The sequence below is a fragment of the Miniopterus schreibersii genome (assembly GCF_964146895.1).
Source record: "Miniopterus schreibersii genome assembly, chromosome: 1".
In the NCBI taxonomy this organism is placed as follows: Eukaryota; Metazoa; Chordata; class Mammalia; order Chiroptera; family Miniopteridae; genus Miniopterus; species Miniopterus schreibersii.
Window position 1 is genome coordinate 74,122,471 of NC_138101.1, and position 20,404 is coordinate 74,142,874.

Sequence of the window (20,404 nt, forward strand, 5' to 3'; positions counted from 1 at the left end):
AAATACATTGTCTACAAATAATATTTGGGGAAGGGCAATCTCATTTCTCTTGAATTAAAGCACAGAAAATCAGAATGACTTGTCTAGGGTTCAGGCTATTGGCAGTATGACTGGTCACTTTTAGGCTTTCCTTGGAATGGGCCAAGAGGGAGAAGATTAAGCTGAGGTGCACTTGGCCCAAGTCTCTTGAAGCCTCTGAACCAACATTCCCTTGATGTGAAGGCTTCAAGGAACTTCAAGTACCCCTCATTGCAGGGCTTCTTGGAGTCTGGTCTACACCTTGGAGTAGTAGTATCTGCCATGAGCCATTTCATCTTCTGGGTTATTATATGTGAATCCCTGAAAGCCTAATGCAGCCATTTCAAATCATACATGGACCTGGCTTGGCTCCTCTGGCTTTCTTTTTTTCCTCACCTACATGTGACACTGAGAGTGACCTTGTAGTGTCACTAGAGAGAAGAGGATTGGGAGTGGGGAAGACATTTTATTGGCATTGCCAGTAAAGCCAAATACTGTTCATTTGGGATATGTATTACAGGTACCAATCAAAGAAGAAATTGAATCTTTTCAAGTTAACACCGTTCGTGGTCAATTCTGTCCTTGAAGGGAAAGCTGGATTCATAAGGGCAAAGCTAGTGTGTAAGACTTTAGAAAACTTCTTTGCGTCAGCTGACGATGAGCTGACTATTGATCACGTGCCTATTTGGTGTAAGAACAGCCAAGGACAGAGAGCCATGGTTGAACAGAGTGAAAAACTGGTGAGTATTGAAATATATTTAGTGTTAGGGACTTGGTGGTAAATGAGAAGAGTTGACTTGAGACAGTGTTACATGTGTCTTTCGTTTCTTCATAACTGCTGGCAGAGAGTACAGGTGGAGGGGTGAGACTGTAGGCCAATCATGGTAGCTGGGAATTGTAAAGTGTGTTCTGTGAAAAACATTCATGCACATCTCAGTTCTCACACTGATTTTCCCATTTAGCACATGAGGCACCGACCCAGGGTTTATAAGAGCTTGTCACTGGGGCTGCTGAACAAATCTAAAGATTGGGAATCTCTTTTCTAATTTTAACAAGTTTTTTCAATCATTTGCCATTCTTTTTATGAATTAATTGTTAGTCATAATCTAGAGAAATAATCCAGCCTTTACTGGTTCATCAGATTTTGTGCTGTCTGAGCAATGTTCTGTCACTGGGCTGTCATGGAGCTGGAAGGAGGTTAGGGAGGTGACTGCCACTCACTGAGCTGGGATGGTGCCTTTATTCTGGTCTCTGATCTGTATGTGGAAATGAGAGTGTGATTTCAGGGTGCTGTCTTTTCCAGGGTCTTAAGCTAGGAGTTACCAATTACTTGTTTTCTAGAACAGTGTTCTTGAAGCAAGCCGCATTTGGGACAACATGCAGAAGCTGGGGGAATGCAAAGAAGAGGCTTACCAAATGACTCATGATGGTATGCAAGTTTCCAAATCCTGCTATCTGTAAAATATAACTGCTTTAGTTATGAGTTCTGACTCTTGCTACTCCCTTGTTTTAGGCTACTTGAAACTCTGGCAGCTGAGCAAGCCTTCGCTTGCCTCTTACGATGCCATCTTTGTGGATGAGGCCCAGGACTGTACCCCAGGTGATAAAGTATTCAGGACATCAGTAGTCTCAAATACGTGGAAACAACATGATTATATAAGAGGAGATAACTTGTGAAATAAGTTGAAAATTTGTTCTCAAGAAGAGGAGCAAACGATATTTAGTCATTCAGAAATCCTTTATTATTTTATTTTGGATTTCAGCAGTTGTCCTTTCCTCCACCCAAGGCAGATTGATTTTCCTCTAAATATTTTGCTTCAGGTTATACTTTTTAAATTTATCTTTATTGTTGAGAGTATTACAGATGATCAGCCCCAGGTTATACTTTAAATGTTGACTAAGCATACATATAGCTCATCAGATGATAGGGACCTAGACTCGTGCTAGGTGGGAAATGATCGTCAATTTAGAGGGAACAGTTTGTGTTGTATATTTTTCAGGTGGCTAACAGAAAATAGTGTGACTTTATAGGTTATTTGGGGATCTTAAGTTATAATATTAGAGAGAAAAGACAATTTACCTCATTTTATATTTGCCTGTGTGGTTTTTTAAACCCCAAAATTTGTCCACTAAAAATAATCTACATCTCTAAGATTGGAAACTGTTTCTTTTGTCTATTATGAAATAATTTCTTTGGATTGACTGTGCCTATACTGTGGGACAAGACAACTCTTGTGTAGTGTGCCATGGCTCAGTTTCATGAAAGCATTTTCATCCCTGTTTGTTTGAAATATGGTTTCTTTTTGTGGTGTGGGTGGCATCCTTTGAGATCTCCTACTTTCCCTTTTATTGGTTGCAGCTATCATGAGTATAATTCTGTCTCAACCATGTGGGAAGATCTTTGTAGGGGACCCACACCAGCAGATCTATACCTTCCGTGGTGCAGTCAACGCTCTGTTTACAGTCCCTCACACTCATGTCTTCTATCTCACACAGGTAAGAGCTCTCTTTACTCCCGAGTCCCCACAAGCACATAAACAAGCGTGGTTCTCCACCCTTGTTTTTCAGTGGTTACTATGTGCCAGGACCTGTGCCAGGTTTTGCGTCAGGCTCACAGTATTTAGCCAATCCTTTCTTCTAAGCTGTAGTTCTCAGGGGATCGATCTGCAAAGTCAGAATGGTTTTCATAATAGTAACTTGCCTTTTTCACTGTGACAACATTTGAACTGATGACGCAAAGCAGTGGTGGGTGAATCTGCTAGTGCTTTTCCATGAACCAAGGCATCAGCACCAAATGGTACTAGCAGTCATTGTATTCATTACTGCAATGCACTCTTAAAGTTTAAAAACAAAAAGCAACAACAACAAAAAACCCCAAAACAGTTCACTTAAGAATGTACTTGATACAGCAAACATGATAAATTTTATTAACTACTGTCCCTTGAGGATGTCTCTTTAATGTTCTGGGTGACAAAGTGAGAGGCATGAATAAAGTACTTCAGCACACCAAAGTATGTTGGTTATCTAATGAAGAGCACTTTGTGATTGAGTTGTGAGCTACACTGGCAGCTTTTTTCTTGTACCATTTGTCATTGAAAGAATAGCTGACAGATCCACTCTGGTTATTTAGATTTGGGTTTTTGGCATTTTCCCCAAAATGAATGAAATGAGCTGTGACTCAAGGAAAACAACTGCCAAGTGTTTGTTGCCAAAGATAAAATCTTCACTTTCAAGTGAAATAAAAATTTTGATGTCTGACACTGTGAGCATAACAACTCATGGTGTCTTTGATTGTCCAAAAGATTATTAAACGTTCCTCCCCTTTTCAATATGCATGTGTGTAAGACTGAATTGTCTTCATGTCTTTCAACCAGATCAACATGTCACCACAGATAGAATGCAGACAGAACTGAGAATCCAGCTGTCTTCTGCTCAGCTGGGCATTAAAAGAGATTTGCAAAAATGTAAAACAGTGACACTTTTTCTTCCTAATAAATTTTTTGTTTGTTTTGGAAAATAAACTTTAAAAATATGGTTTTTAAGTTATTATACAATGGGTTTATTGTTATTTTTAAGTGAATCAAAGTTTCTAATGTGGTAACTATAGTTAGGTACAACTCACATAAATTAAAGCTCCTTCAGGGCCTCAGCAGGTTTTTTTTGTTTGTTTTTTTAAAATTCTTCTTCTTTTTTTTTTTTTTGGTAAATATATCTTTATTGATTTCAGAGAGAGGAAAGGAGAGGGAGACAGAGACAGAAACATCAATGATGAGAGAGTCATTGATCTAGCCCACAACCCAGGCATGTGCCCTGAGAGGGAATCAAACCCTGATCGTCTGGATCCTAGGTCCACACTCAACCACTGAGCCACGCCCGACTGGGCCCTCAGCAGTTTTTAAAAGTGTAAAGAGTGCCTGGCCGGGTGTGGCTCAGCGGTTGAGCACCGACCTAGAATCTAGGCGATCGGGGTTCAGTTTCCCGGTCAGGGCACATGACCAGGTTGTGGGCTCAATCAATGACTCATCATTGATGTTTCTCTCTCTCTCTCCCTCTCCCTTCCTCTCTCTGAAATCAATAAAGATATATTTAAAAAAAAAAAAAAAAAGTGTAAAGAGTACTGAGACCAAGAAGTGCAAGAACCACTGCTTTTAAAAAACACTTTTGGTTAGAGGATATGAGTTGTGCCAACTATTCAAGCGTAATCTGAACTGTTATAGAAAGTCCTATAGCTTACTCTGTGACTTTATTCCTTTGGCTTAGGATAATGTCAACTCAGAGTAACTTTTTTTAATAGACATTTTTTAGTTTCAGATTTACAGAAAAATTGAGACAATAATACAGAAATTTGCCACAGACCGTGCATTCAGTTTACCCCATTATTAACATATTAGTGTGGTGCATTTCCCACAATTAATAAAATAGTAACTGATGCATTGTTATAAAGCCCTTAGCTTATTCAGATTTCCTTAGTTTTTGCCTAATGTCCTTTTCTTTTCTAAGATCTTATGAGGGTTATCATACTACATGTAGTTGTCACGTCTTCTTAGCTTCCTGTGGACTGACCATTTCTCAGATTTCCCTTGTTTTGATGACTTTGACAGTTTTGAAGAGTACTGGTCAGGTGTTTTGAAGGATGCCTGTATTGGAATTTGTGTGCTGTTTTTCTCATGATCAGACTGATGTTACGGGTATTGGAGGGGAAGATCTCAGAACAAAAATTGTCATTTTCATCACAATATCGAGGACACATACTATCATTTTTATCACATAATATCGAGGGAATATGATTTACGACTGTTGATGTTGACCTTGATCATCTAACTGAAGTGCTTGTCAAGTTTCTCCTCTGCGAACTTCTTCTCCCTGCCCCCACCTTTTCCATACTATATACTTTGGAAGGAAGTCACTATACTTAGCCCTCACTCAAGGAATAAGTGTTGAAATATCTGTATAAATTATTTGTAATTCTCCTGTAATGGAGATTTGTCTCTTCTCTCCCATTTATTTTTTTAATCATTTATTCATATCCGTATGGATTCATAGATATTTATTTTATAATTTGGGTTATAGTTCACTCAGAAAAGTTCTATAGTAACAAAATACTATTTGTTGAGAGTTTTGTTTTCCTTAAACTGTATTCTTCATGTTCACATAATACTTTATTATCTTAAGTTAGAAATGCATGAATAAGGCAATGAATATCATGAGTTTGGGGGAAAATGGTGTCTTTCCAGCTGCAGTGGTCAAAGCAGAATTTTGAAGGGTAGGTAATCATTTTGCCATGCTCCAAGACAGGGAGAGTGCTTGGAATGCTCAGAAAATGATGGTTATACTTGTGGCTTGTTATGCAGGGCAGTGGTTTTATTATTTATTTATTTTTTATTTATTTACTTATTTATTATTTATTTATTTATTTAATTGATTTCAGAAAGAGGAAGGGAAAGAGAGATAGAAATATCAATGGTGAGAGAGAATCATCTATCAGCTCCTCCCGCATGCCCCTTACTGGGGATCGAGTCTGGAACCCAGACATGTGTCCTGACTGGAAATTGAACCGTGACCTCCTGGTTCATGGGTTGACTCTCAACCACTTAGCCACACCTGCTGGGTGGGCAGTGATTTTAAATTAATGTTGAAAGAGTCTCAAAGACAAAGAGAAAACCCCTCCCCTCCCTTAATCTTTTGTATAATTTATACTTGTTAGATATGATTTGGAAAGAAGGATAGATTTACCTAAAAGAAAAGTTGCTATTGGTTTTGGGAATAAAGGGAAATAGAATACTCAGGCTGTGATGAATCTTTAAAGTGTACGCATTACCTGTTCTTCCTGTATTGCTCTTATTTTAGCTTGAGGACAGTGTGTGGGGAATATTAATCCAACAGAGGTGTAGAGAAACATTTGGCAGTGGGAGGAGACTGGAGGGAAAGGGACCAAGTAGGCAAGGCATGAAGTTTGAGTTTCTGAGCTGACCTGGCAGCAGTGGTAAGAAAAATATTATAGAAAATAATAGTGGACAAATTATCAAGGTTTGGATTTTGGGGACAAGAGGTTAAAAAAACAAAAGGCAACACTAAGGTTTTAAGATAGAAAATGCTATCCTGAAAACTTAGCAATAAACTCAGTGGTTCTTTGTCAAGCTCCTGTTCAGTACAAATAGGTTAATAGTATGGAATTTCCAAATAAGCTTTCCAGGTAGAGTGAGTCAGGAATGATCAGTTTGGCAAGGCTAGGACTTGGCAGTGATAGAAAATGTGCTAACATACTTCAGGGAGAGGTTGTTAACTTTCTTTGTTTTGCTGTTTTCCAACAGAGTTTTAGATTTGGTGTGGAAATAGCTTATGTGGGAGCTACTATCTTGGATGTCTGCAAGAGAGTAAGGAAAAAGACTTTGGTTGGAGGAAACCATCAGAGTAAGGTTTTCAGTTACTCTTATTTCTTACAAAAATTAGTTTTCCTCTTTATTTGGATTTGCTGTAGCTTTTGTGCTGTCTTCCAAAAGGTGGCATTAGAGGTGATACAAAGGGGAAGGTGGCCCTGTTGTCCCGGACCAATGCCAATGTGTTTGATGAGGCTGTACGGGTGACTGATGGAGAAGTACCTGCAAGGATACACTTGATTGGGGTAAGAGTAAATTTTTGTTGACTGCTTCATGCACAGAAACATTGCGGACAAACACAGCTGATGAAAATGTTCAATTTAGTTAGGATTATTATGCAAGCAAGCATTTAGGTTTTTGGCAGTTTTCACCATCTGCACCATGGCTAAAGTCTTTCTCCCTGAACATTCTGATTATACTAGCCAAACATTCCTGTACAGTCATATCCAAAAAGAACTGAGGATCTTTCCTTCTACTCTTTGAAAAAATACCCTTCTCACCTTTGACTCTGTAAATGAGGCAGCTGGCTACCTGCGAGTGTTCCGATGTGTGTGGTTCATTAGCGTAAGAACGAGTAAAGTGACAACATAGCTGGGACGGGCTAGCAGACTAGAGTGTGAATTCCTGGTTCTAGCTCTGGTTCTGTCACTAACTTTGTGTGGCTTGCGGCAAGTCACAACTTCTGTGTGCCTCATTCTCTCCTTCTCTAAGATAAAAAGAATGCCTTTCCTTTACCTGTTTCACGGGGAAGTTAGCATTCAGTGACATGTGTATGGCATTTTTAACTTTTTGAAGCAAAGTTATATGACTAAAAGACATTCACTCATTTATTTATGAAAAAATATTTTCGAAGGCCTACAATGTGTAGGCACTCAATAAATATGTTGAGTGAATCATAATCAAAAGATGTCCTGACCCCGCCCCCCCAAAAAAAAGTCCTGACTTCTCTTCTTTATTTATAAAGATTATATAAACAAATTATAGGGGGGAACATTCAGCCTTAATCTCATTATTTCATAGAATTCTCATTTTTGCTAATTATTTGTCTTTGTCCTTCTAGATGTGTATTTTTACATAATTGTAATTATAGTGTATATTAAAAAGTATGCTGTTTTAACTCAACACATAAGCACATTTTCTTTCATGTTGCTAATATAATGACTTCACAATATTTCATCTCGTGGACATAGCATAATTTAGCCATTTTTGTTATTGTAAGAAAATAGTACTTGGGGAGTATCATCCATGCTCAGCATGATATAAAGTAAGTTGCTCTCTTCCCCTCTCTGTATCTACTCATCACCTGTAGCATGTATCATGACACATGATCACATCCAGTTCCCATTTATGATGTATACTTTTATTTTGGTCTCTCTTTTATGTTAATGTGTTATGTGTCCCTTCCCAAAATGATGATAAACCCTTGGAGTGTGGAACCTTTGACATGTGTTTCTCCTGTACTGGGGCCAGTGCTATGCAAATGCCAGGGCCCCCAGCCAGTGCTCAGTGCATGCTTCTGAGTAGAATTGGGCTGAACTGGGACACAGTCAGGCCCTCTCCTCCAGGAGTTACTAACCTTTTAAAACATAATAATGTGGACCTATAGACATTGTCTAGTTATTTTCTCAAAAGAAACAGTGGTAAGTATTCATATTCCATACTTTGCACTTAGGTATCATTTTATTCTTCAATGCAACCTTTTATATTCCTGGAAGATAGATGATTTAAATTGCCCTTTTTTGGCAAGAAAAAGTGCAGCTACTTCTTGCCTTTTTTAAAACAGTAAGAGTCTGAGGTAGCAGCTAAAACTTAGCATTTGATAATCCTGAAGTTTCAGGTTGCATCTTAGCCCAGGGCTTTTATGTTTGATGAAATTTCCTGCCTATTGTTCTTATGCTTTGGGTGCAATTTGAAATCCGTTTTGAAGAAACCATCTAATTTCAAACTCATATCTCCGCATTTGATTTACTTTTGTTAAGACAACAACAAAAACAAAATGAAATGAAAAACGAAAAATGCCAAAAATCCCACCAAAAAACTTTTTCAGGGGATTAAATCCTTTGGATTGGACAGAATCATTGATATTTGGATCCTTCTTCAGCCCGAGGAAGAACGGAAGAAACGTGAGTACCCTCCTGGCAGTGGTGCCATGGATGGAAGCACACCAGTGACAAGGGAGGGGAGAAGGAAGGGCAGGTTCTGAGTCGGAGGTCTTTAACTGGAGAAGGGTGGAGCTAGTGTTGCTCTTTTCCCATCAAGACTGGGATGCCTGAGGCCTCCTGTTTTCAAGGTACTGACAACTTTCCAGATCCTTCTCTCAAGTGTCTAAATTTCTATTGTTGGCCCCTTATGCTATCTTCCCTCCTCATCTTTTCTGTCTGCCTGGGCATCTTTACACATTGAAACTTCTGCATGTGCCCCAAATGATTGTGGCTAACATTTCTATAGCACTTTTCATTACTGTGCTATTTCAAATCCCTGTGAAGTAGGTAAGGATCTCAAGGGTAGGGCTCTTGATCCTCAGTTTGGAGACGGAGAGGCTAAAGCACAGGTCATTTCACTGACTTGCCCAGGAACACACAGTAGGTTAGTGATGTAGTCAGGACTAGAACCTGGCTCTCCCAACCTTAAAACCATTCACTTATATGGTTAGTTAGGAACATGTAGCTGCTGCCACTGTATGTCAGTGTTGCCTATATCACATTAACCTGTATCTGTATTCTCCTTAGGAAACCTCACAATTAAAGACAGGTTTATTAGAAGATGGGTGTACAAAGAAGGCTTTAGTGGCCTCAAGAGGTATGTGACCGATGCCGAGGACAAGGAGCTTGAAGCAAAGATCGCTGTTGTTGAAAAGTATAACATCAGGATTCCAGAGCTGGTGGAAAGGATAGGAAAATGCCACGTAGAAGACTTGGACTTTGCAGGTGAGGAAAACACTTAGCTCTTCACGTCCCACCAGGAGGAGGAACAGATGCTTCTCGCAGGAGTCTCAGGTCTTCTGATGCTTCTTGCCTGTATGAATATCATGTGTGACCAAGGGCAGCTTTGTTGTGTTCCTGGCATTGCCCGAGAGAAGGGAGCAGAGCTGCCATTCTTCCTCAGGGGCCCTTGAATTCTGTTCTACCTCCAGGCTGGTAGAATGGAACTTTCTGCTCCCAACTCTGGTGCTGTGTGACTTTGGGCAAGTCATTCACCCCTCTTTGGGCTTCTGTCCCTATGTGTGAAGCATAGGTGGTGGGCGAATCACTGTGAGCTCTGGAATGTGGTTCTGAGATGCACTAACTCACCTGCAGTGAATTTTCTACTTTTCTTCTTTATCTTTTTGTTTCTCTTTTTTGATCTCTCTTTTTTTTCTGACTGTATTTTCCTCTTTCCCCCTTTTCCCACAAAGCTGCACACAGGCAGGAAAATGGAAGTTAAGAGTTTTAAGGGTATAGTAGGAAGAGGACATTGTTTTTCCCTCTCTTTTTATTTCTTTCTTTCTTTTTAATTTTTTATTCTCACCTGAGGACATTTTTTCCATCGCTTTTCAGAGAGAACGGAAAGGAGAGAGAGAGAGAAACTTTGATGTGAGAGAGACACATCAATTGGCTGCCTCCCACATGTGCCCCAACCGGGGGGATGGAGATCGAACACACAACCAAGGCATGTGCCCTTGGCCGGAATCGAACCCGTACCCTTCAGTCCATGGACTGACTCCAACCATTGAGCCAAACCAGGCAGGGCAATTTTCCCCCTCTTGTTTCTCTTCCTGTCTAGTTCCCATCTAACGCTATGCTGTGTTTTTATTCCAGACTACATTTTGGGTACCGTGCACAAAGCCAAAGGCTTGGAGTTTGATACTGTTCATGTTTTGGATGATTTTGTGAAAGTGCCTTGCGCCAGGCACAACCTTGCCCAGCTGCCCCACTTCAGAGTTGGTAAGACTCTTTGCACTGAGGATCCTCTTTAAAAGTTGACGGGATATTCCTTGGGATGCCTTGCTTTTTGATGGATGGTGTGGCCTCTTGGAAGGATTCTTCTAGAAGAAAATAAAAGCACCTCCTGGTCTTAAAGTTTTTATTCATGTGCTACATTTTTTTTAAGAAACATTGTACTTCCCAAGCCCACCTCTCTTGGGACTGCTTCTAGGGCAGTTATGTTTATAGTGTCCCTATTTAGCCTGCATCAGCTCTTCAGCTTTGGGTTTTCACCATCAGACTTATAAAAGCTTTATAACATACAGCTTGCCTGCTCACCAAAGTGTTTTTTCTTTAATTAACTCTCCTTTTTATTAAAGAGGCCATAAAATCATAAAGGGTGAAATAGTAAGCACTCTATTATTTGTCAGCTTTTGTGTAAATTGATACTCAAGGCTAGTTGTTAAATTCTAAGCTTCAGTGCTATTGTTTTGGTTTTAAATCTTAGAATAAAATCATTTGAGGTTTTCCTACAAACAAATAAACTCTCTATGTCCTCTCAGTTAACGGTGGATTCAAAATTTGGGGCATAGCATACATTGGCGGGCTGAAATAGAAATACTAAAAATTCCCTACATCTGATGAAATATTCATTAAATGAGAGAAAGATATGGTATTAAACATACATTAAAGTAGAGTGGGGAAAGAAGTGGCCATAGAGAATTACCAATTCCTTTATATTGGGGAAGAGAAGTTTGTTAAATATACTACTACCCTTTTTTCCCTGCTGGTCATTACGTGTTTACATATATATATTTTTGGGGGAACAGCATTTTGAGATGGGATTCACAATCATACAATCCATCTATTTACAGCACATAATTCAATTGCTTTTATTATATTCACAGATCAACTGCTCTTTCTAGAGTTTTTACCATTGTGCTAGGTACTGTAAGTGAGAGAACTAGGCAATAAAGACTTGTAATTTGTGTTTCTTCTCTGCTTGTCCTGTGGCAACGTAAGACATTTCCACATTGGCCTGAGTAAGAGAGATAGTGTCAGGAAAAGGGAAGAACTTGGGTTTTAGAGAGTTGGGTTAAACTCCTGGACCCTGGATTAGCTATGGCCTATTTGTCCAAATGCCTTACCATAAGTCTCAGTTCCCCCTTCAGTCCCACAATGTTGTCAGGAAAACTGGAAGAACGAACAGAAAATATGCACTGGGCACATCACAGGTGTTGATAACTAGTGAACCAGTTCTCAGGACTTACCAGTAGTAGCACTAACTAAAACTCACTATTTTGTGCCACTAGTCTATTAGGTTTTTGTTTATTTTTGGAGGTAGTGTTTGTAGGAACATTTTGCATATATAGCCAGCAAATCTTGAGTGGATTTTTTTAGGGGAGGTAAATGAGGGATAGTTAGCACTTAGATGAGAACATAGATTTTTGTAAGCAGGTTTTTTACTTGATATTTTTTTCCCTTTCTTTAGAATCATTTTCTGAGGATGAATGGAATTTACTGTATGTTGCAGTAACTCGTGCCAAGAAGCGTCTCATCATGACCAAATCGTTGGAGAACATTTTGACTTTGGCTGGGGTAAGAGGAACTGTTGTTAGTTTAACAACATTTGGATTTTACTGGGTTTAAATAAGGAATCAGCCTATCCTGGGTTGGAAGAGAAGGGCTTCTCTTTCTTGAGTGCACAGAGGCCTATTGTTAGTGCAGGAAGTGTCTTAACCAAAGAAACAAAAACGTGGGTTCTTTTCTAAGTTCTTTCCTAATCTAGTTTTTAAAGTTCTTCTTAAAATATCAACTGTGTTCATGTATTTCTTAATTTCTTCCTTACTCAATTAGTGCTCAACACTTTTAGGGAAAATAATGGCAAGAATGTTTTCTGTGTTTGAACTTTCTCCCTCTCGCTCCCTAGTTCCTTTTGTTTCTTTAAACTTTTTAACTTATTGATTGGAGAGAGGAAGGAAGGGTGGGGAAAGGAGAAGAGAGAGAGAGGAAGAGAGTGATATTTGTTGTTCTACTTACTGATACATTCATTGGTTGATTCTTGTATATACCCTGACCTGGGATCGAACCTGCAACCTTGGCATATTGGACAAGGCTCCAACCAACTGAGCTACCCAGCCAAGGCCTCCCTAGCTCCTTTTGAACTAGCAACTGCTGCTGCCACCAGTACACTTCTCTGAAAAGAATATGTCCCTTGCTGGGGAGAATGCATATTCAGGCACCTGGCCTCTTGTCACTGGCTGAGATGCATTAAAGAGACAGCACTCACTCTTCCACCTTCTCCTCCACTGTCATATTTCCACCTTGTTTCTGCTTTTCAAAGGCTGGACTATAAGCCTGTCTATTCAACCCTGTTGGAAACTAGAACAGAAATTCGAGCTAACAATTACTACTTAGTCCATCTTTCTCTGAACCAAAGTTACTTAAGCCTGAAACCTAAAACTTAAGTATAAAAGTTGTTATAAATACTTTCTTCTTAGTTATTTCCAAAACATACAAGATTTTGTATAGCAAGATGACTTAGTCCAAGTGCCATATTGCATATTCTGTCAAGGAGGTGAGAATATGTAGAACTGTAGAATCTAGCATTACTACCAGTGGCTTTGAACCTCTGGATGGGTTGGATGTGTGGGATAATATCATTTTTTAATAAATGGCATTCACAGTCTCAGAGTTATTAAGTGGTGGTAAAACAGAACCCTGATAACTCAATTGAATACCATATTTACTGAGTGCCTAATATGTTTGACTCCCATTTCTAGGCACTGGAGCTATAATGGTGGGCAAGGGAAATTCCTGCCCTCACAGAGCCCCCATTGTAGGTGAAAAGATAGACAGTAAACAAATAAACAAGTAGGATTTCTATTTACATTTTAAGGAGTATATCAGAGCTTAAGAGGGAGGAACTTTGCAGGTAAATACTCTATAACCGGTCAGAACCACCAAAGCTTCTTGCCTAAGGCTGATTACCTTGCATTTTTATCGAACTTTGTTCTTTCAAGTCTCCATCTCACTTTTCTTCCAAGCCTCTCTGGGTCAGGCCTATTTGGCCAAAAGACTGTCTCTGGAATTTGAAATGTTTCCCCAACCAGCTTTGCTCTGCCTGGGCCTCACTGTGTGTGACATCTCACCTGTATGGCAGCTCACATAGCAGAGCTTGGACTGGTTGCAACCCCAGTGGCACATGAGCCACCAGTGTAGTTTCCAGAGATGACATAGAGCAGAGCTCTGTGAACTTTTCTGCAAAGATCCAGACAGTAAATATGTTAGGCTTTGCAGGCCATGGTATCTCTGTTGCAACTACTCAGCTCTGTTGTTATAGTAAGAGAGCAGCCATAGGAATTCATTAATAAACGAGTGTGGCTACATCGCAATAAAACTTTATTTACCAGAGGCGCTGGTCTGGGTTTGGCCCCCTGGTTGTAGTTTGCTGACCCCTGCTTTAGAGATAAGTGTGGCTTTTCTTCATTTTAGGGAGTGGAGTAGAATACTAATTATTAGGTACAAATAATCTCTACCTATCACATAATTTTTTATGTAAACTTTTATCTTGAGTATGGTTTTCCCATAGAAATAGGGCTACATTAGATCTGTAACAAAGCCAAATTGTCATGTTGGTAACTTTTAATGGAGGTATTATAGAGCAGCGGTATCATTTTATAACATAGATTAAATAAAATTTTTCTTTAATTTTGGAAAATTCTGAGACATTTATAAGTTGAGAAAACAATATTTTCAATTACCATATACAAATCACCCCTATATATATTTGGAGTAAGCATCTCTAAAAAAATATGGGCCTTTTTTTCTGTAAGCAAAGTGCCATTATCTTGTTATAAAATGTATAGTAATTCCATGTGGCCTCTACTGCCCAATCCATAATCATACTTTTGTGATTATTTCAAAACTGCCTTTTTAGAGTTGATTTGTTCAAATCAGGATCCAGATTTGGCTGTTAGGTCTCTTAAGTTTCTTAATTTATAACAGTCAAGACCTCCTCCTTCCTTTTCAGTGCTTCTGGTTTTTTTGCAGAAACAGAGTCAGTTTTCCTACATAATGTTTCACATTCTAGATTTGCTTCCTTGTGTGGTTGTATAGCTTATTCTACTGCTGCCTACCCTGGGTTTCCTATAACTGAAAGTTGGCCATAGAGGCTTAATTAGATTCAGGCTCAGCTTTTCTGGCAGGAATCCTTTATTTGGGGGTCAAGGAGGGAATTTGCTTTGTATTGCCTCACATCAGAAGGCAATGATATCAGATTACCTCCCTTTTAGTGACGCTAAAATTGTTCAACTTTTTAGTAGACAGAGCTAGGAAATCCATATTTTTGAAAAGAAGGAAAAGTCAACATTCATACTGATAATTCTAATCCCAACTTTTTACTTAAACTTTTTATTGTTAAATATAACACAAATATAGAAAACAGATGTACAGTTTGCAGCTAGGATGAGTGAGTATTCACCCAGGTCAGGGGATTGGATTTGCCGGCTGTCCCAGATGACTTCCAGGTGGCTCCTCACAATCAGCACTCTGCCCTCCTGAGAGTAACTACCATCCTAGCTTTTACCAAATGTGCACCACCACCAATATGAGTAATAAACCACTTTTGGTACACACTGTCTTCATCCTTTTGTTATTGTAAGGCTGCACTGTGTCTGCACTGTCAGAGCCTGAAGCCATTTGCATTTATAACTCTAACCAGTTATAGTCTACAATCGAATTCAGATGAGCATTAAAGGATTTTTACTTCTTTTACACTTGAATCTTTTCTCTTACACTGAAAATCTTGGTTCCCAATAGTATTTGTTAATTGCTTATTTACACTGTTCTACTGTGTATAAAAATTTTAAAATAGTACCAATATTACTGAATACTGAATGGAATTTAAGATTTCCTAACAGCTCCATTTCTCAGTATTCCACTAAGAATCTATAGTCAGAATAGCATATTCTGAAGGCACTTGAAATAAGTCCTTTTTCCTCTGTAGTTGGACCACCAATTTAACTACAGTAAGATATACATTTGTTTATTTATAATCCCTATAGGAATAGCTTGGCTTCTTTTTGACTTAATTATCTTTTTTGAATGAGTATGACATTTATGTTTTCAGCATCAAAGTTTTTTAACAGATATATTCAGAGAAGTCTCATTCCATCCCTGTCCCCTTCAGACTTTCTCTTCCTCGTCACTGATAGTTTTTTTTATTATTATTTTTTATTACTTTTAAAGATATCTTTATTGATTTCAGAGAGAGGAAAGGAGAGGGAGAGAGAGAGAGAGAGAAACATTGATGAGAGAGTCATTGAACGGCTGCCTCCTGCATGCCCCCGACTGGGGATTGGGCCTGCAACCTGGGCATGTGCCCTGACCGGGAATCGAACCTCCATCCCCTGGGTCATAGGTCGATGCTCAACTGCTTAGCCATGCCCAGCTGGGCACTGAGAGTTTATTTTTAAATTTTTGTTTTATCCTTCTGTATTTCTTTTTGCAAATATATATATATGTGTGTACATATATGTGTGTGTGTGTGTATATATATATATACACACACACACATATATATATTTATATTCTCCTTTTTCACAAAAAGTATCACTGTATATAAATGTTTTGTACCTCACTTTGTAACAGAGAAATTTGCATGGAAATCACTATCAGTTCATGAAGCTCCTTCTCATTCCTTTATATAGCTGAATAGTAGTCACTGTGTCGGCGTATCATGATTTATACAGTTTCTCACTGATGGATACTGGGTTCTTTCCAGCCTTATGCTTTTAATAATAATGCCACAATGCATAATCTTAGGCACAAGCCATTTTCTATTTTTGCCAGTGCATCTTGAGGATACACTCCTAGAATATAAATTTCTGGGCAAAGGATAAATGGATATGTGATTTTTCTAGATATTGCCAAATACTTCACAGAGATTGTATACCTTAGAGTCCCACCAGTTTATGTGTAAGAGTCAAATAGGCTTTTTGAAGCTAATTGGAAGCTTATCAGTTGGTTACTGCATACATTTTATGGAGTAAATGAGTTTTTCCCATAAAGAAAACAGTACGGAATCTAGAGAAATATTTCCCCCCTACTGAGACTGGGTTGGGAAACATCTGTTGGCCCACAGGGGCACTTTGAGGACGCTCCGGATATATGGCCCATTTGTGTGAACAGATGTTTACAAGTCTGAGAGACCTTGTGTGAGGTAGTAGTACTTCTGCTTTTTCTTTATCATAGCTTATGAATCACTTTGGGGACATCCTGTTTCAGAAATGGCTATGTCCATTCTCTGCTCAGAGAAGAAGGCTCTAGGAGATTGGGAAGGCCCTGGGGGAGGGGAGGGTAATAATTGAGAATGTGAAAGCATGTCGTGAACAGTAGGGCCATGCATGGTGAGGTTTTAGGACAAAAGTGAGCCATTGTTTCTCACTACATAGAATGATAGACAATGTGGTCTCCCCTGTAACCAAGATTAAGGCAGGAAGCCTACTTTTCCTCTGACCCTTACAAAATCTGACTAATCACCAGGAGCCTTTTTGTTCCTTTGCTAATTTCAAGTTTTGAGGAAATGAAGGGAGTCACTACATTATCAAATTATGAAGTGACATGGAGTTATGCTGATTGCGCAAAGACAGCTTCTTAGCCTCCCAGAATCTTAGATTCTTAATCCAGATCTCACAGGCACATCCTTAGAACAGTGTCTCACACATGGTTGGTGCTCAGTGTTTGTCGAATGGATGAAAGCAGCATCCTTTCTTGTTCTGAGGCTGCACATGTCCTGATTCCACAGGCCTCAGATCACACTGCCTCGGTTCACATCCCAGTTCTTCCACCTGGACATTGTGTGACTTGGGGCGTGTGACTTATCACTCTGTACTTCTGTTTCCTAATCTGTGAGACTGGCATAACGGCACTGACTGCACCGCTGAGGAGAGGATAGAGAAGGGCCACAATGAACTGGTGAACTAACTGCTTTACAATCATTTGGGGAAAGCGGACAGGACATTCAGATGTGGTTAGTTGTCTTTGAGACACTGAACCCCAGGAGGGAGGTATTGAGGGGAGAACTGGCATTTGTGGCGGAGCTGTGGGATCATGGCATGCATGTGCTCATTCATTCAGCAGTGATGTTGCGCACTTTCTACATGACAGAAGTGCTGTTGAGTTGTATACTTACTTGTCGTTTAGCTTTATATCTGGAGATTATAGGAGAGACGGAGAGGTAGACTCTATTGCTTGGTGATTAAGAGCACAGGCTCTGGACATAGGCATACCCAGAGTTTGAGCCCCACATCTGCTGCAGTCTAGCTCTGTGATCTTTTGCACAAGTGACCTAATTTCTCAGCTCTCATGTTCTCATCTATGCAATGGGGACGTTGGTGAGGATTATATGTGCAGTGCTTTATAAGCAAAGGACCTGACTGCTAGTAGGGAAGCAAGACATTTAAAAGCAAACAGCCTGGCATGATTTAAGGAGGGTAGGTGTAGGTGCTGGCATCATGTGCCTTTGGATTCCTGAAGGCCAGGGGTTCGAGTGAGGCTTTGCCCCTCTGTAGTAGTGTTTGCAACAGCTGCAGTGGTCCATCTGCCAGTATGTTACAGAGTTTGATGTAAGCCCTTCATAGTTCTTTGAGTGATGGAGTTTCCCCATAATTACTAATCTTTGTACCTATGAAGGTATCAAACACCCTCACTAAAGAATGTAGGTGGAGTCCAGCAGGTGTTGCTCAGTGGTTGAGCATCAACCCATCACCCAAGAAGTCCCCAGTTCGATTTCCAGTCAGGGCACATGCCCAGGTTGCAGGCTCGATCCCCAGTAGGGGGCGTGCAGGAGACAGCCAATAGATGTTTCTCTCTAATGGATGTTTCTAACTTTCTATCCCCCTCTCTTCCTCTCTCTCTAAAAATCAATAAAAACATTAAAAAAAAGAGAATGTGGGTGACTTAATTCACTGATTTACCCATTCATTCAGTTGACAAATACTAATTTATAGAGCCCCTGTTATGTCCCAAGCACTGTAGTTAGTTCTAGGAGGTTCAGGGAACAAAACAAATAAGTGCTTTGTGATCTCATGGAACTTACAATCTAGGAGGGAAGCCATGAGGCAGTTTTAGATCTAGCAGCAAGATTTTGAGAGTTGGAGTGTTTCCAGCCCCTTAGCTATTAGACTTTCCAAGTAGAATGTGGCAAAGGTATTGCTGTTTGCTTTCTCACTCTTTTCTTTCCAGGAGTACTTCCTGCAAGCAGAGCTGACAAGCAGTGTTTTAAAAACAGGAGTGGTCTGCTGCTCTGTGGGGCAGTGCAACAACACCATCCCAGTGGACACGGTGCTCACCATGAAGAAGCTCCCCATCACTTATGTATGTGGTCTTGGCTGCAGTTCTTGCTTTCTGTAGTGAGCTATGTATTTTCTGGGTTGTGGGTGAAGGAGATAAAAGAGAAGTTTGTATAATACTTCTCAGGAGCTTTTCATATATAAGGCACAAGAAATGCCAGATCTACCTTTGTGTCAAAAATGATGATAACCACATAATCAGTGTGGGTAGCATAGGCTGGGAGGTTGGGTTGTGACCGAGACACTCCCAAGAACAACTGCTTACCTGGAGGGCCTGGTTAACTTGTTCTTGACTCTTCATCCCTCACCTTAATAAATTTGGGTTTCTGCTGTAAGGGAATTTGATAGAGTTGAGTCTGCCCTAGATGATCATGCAGTGGGAGTTTTACCTCAGAGGTTTGCACAAGTCTGAAAATATCAGAATCAATAGTCCCTTGGCAGCATCACAACAATTCAGCACTTCTTGATAGAAAATCTTCGTTCTTTGATTGTACTCCTTCCTTCTTTTTCTTCTCTCTCACTGCAGAGCAACAGAAAGGAAAACAAGGGTGGCTACCTCTGCCACTCCTGTGCAGAACAGCGCATCGGGCCTTTGGCCTTCTTGACTGCCTCTCCCAAGCAGGTGCACTCCATGGTCCGCACCGTCGAGAACATAGTGCTGCCCAGACATGAAGCTCTGCTTTTCCTCGTCTTCTGAAAGCCAAGAGGAGCATTCTCCATGGTACAGATTGCCTTCTGTGGACCCCAGTTACTCAAACGAAGCCAGTGTGGGGTAGGGCTCTCATTCACCTGAGACTCTGAATTCACTCACATTGCATTTTTGAGGAAGATGAAGCCAACCAGAGTTGGACCTGCCATTTCTCCATTCCTTATAGGTAGTCAGTCTCCACTGCCCCTCCTCCATGCACATAGGCTGGGGACGTGAAGGATTTTTTTTTTTTTATAAAAACAAGCAAACAAAAACTGCCACAACATTTTATGTATTTAAACTTTTATTACAAGGTTTCAATTAAACAGGCATTGTAGAACTGACATGCCACTGTGTGACATCTGCCTTCAGCCCTGTTGTTTTGAACTTTCTTTAGCTTTCTCTTTTTTCCACTTCCTCTTTTAACAGTTTGGTTATGTTCACATGATACACCAAGCAGAGTATGAGACTTAATACCCAGGGTGATAATTGCTGCTTCCAAAATGAAATTTTTCATGCCCGGGAGACTCATACTTGTATAAGACATAGTGTGTGCCTTTGTCATCATGGGGTTCACAGTTTAAACAGGGAGGCAACATCATGCAAAAAAGACAAGCACAAAGTGACAATAGCTAGACTTCTGTTTCTCACACACAGAACTAATCAGAAATACTTGAGAGGGAATTGGGTGAAGGGGATCAAAGGTAAAAAGAAAAATAAATAAATACAGGCATTACTGAGCAACACCAGAAAATAGCTTACTATTGTAATTTGTAACCAAAAGAAGAAAAAAATACTTGAGAGGGAAGCAGTTGGCTAGCCAAGGGTTGGGGGTGGGGGAACATGAGTAGGTAGAGGTGTAAAGTTGGTACCTGGTTCACTGCCTGGGGATGCTGGGTGGTTTTAATAAAGCTATTGTTATAGAAACCAATGAAAAATTCACATTGCTTAGATGTACATGGATCTGGTATTTTTACATTTTTGCCATACAGCACTTCAGGGATGCAGATGGCAGGTGAGGGAGTTGGCACGGCATTGGCCAAAGAGTTCACCACATCTAGTGTC

The 20,404-nt window shown here is 39.9% G+C and overlaps 1 protein-coding gene across 3 annotated transcripts in view; it reads left to right on the forward strand.

The window, feature by feature from the left end:
- Positions 1–19,710, forward strand: part of FBH1 (F-box DNA helicase 1) — a 42,398-nt gene extending 22,688 nt beyond the window's left edge. For all 3 annotated transcript variants that reach the window (XM_081158265.1, XM_081158264.1, XM_081158266.1), the window contains 12 exons: positions 539–758; positions 1,360–1,447; positions 1,532–1,618; positions 2,378–2,514; positions 6,330–6,429; positions 6,519–6,640; positions 8,443–8,518; positions 9,125–9,322; positions 10,193–10,318; positions 11,790–11,896; positions 18,545–18,676; positions 19,178–19,710. In XM_081158265.1, the coding sequence (XP_081014391.1) occupies positions 539–758; positions 1,360–1,447; positions 1,532–1,618; positions 2,378–2,514; positions 6,330–6,429; positions 6,519–6,640; positions 8,443–8,518; positions 9,125–9,322; positions 10,193–10,318; positions 11,790–11,896; positions 18,545–18,676; positions 19,178–19,348 (1,564 nt within the window). In that variant the 3' untranslated portion in view covers positions 19,349–19,710. The remainder of the gene's footprint in view (positions 1–538; positions 759–1,359; positions 1,448–1,531; positions 1,619–2,377; positions 2,515–6,329; positions 6,430–6,518; positions 6,641–8,442; positions 8,519–9,124; positions 9,323–10,192; positions 10,319–11,789; positions 11,897–18,544; positions 18,677–19,177) is intronic.
- Positions 19,711–20,404: the final 694 nt, after the last annotated feature.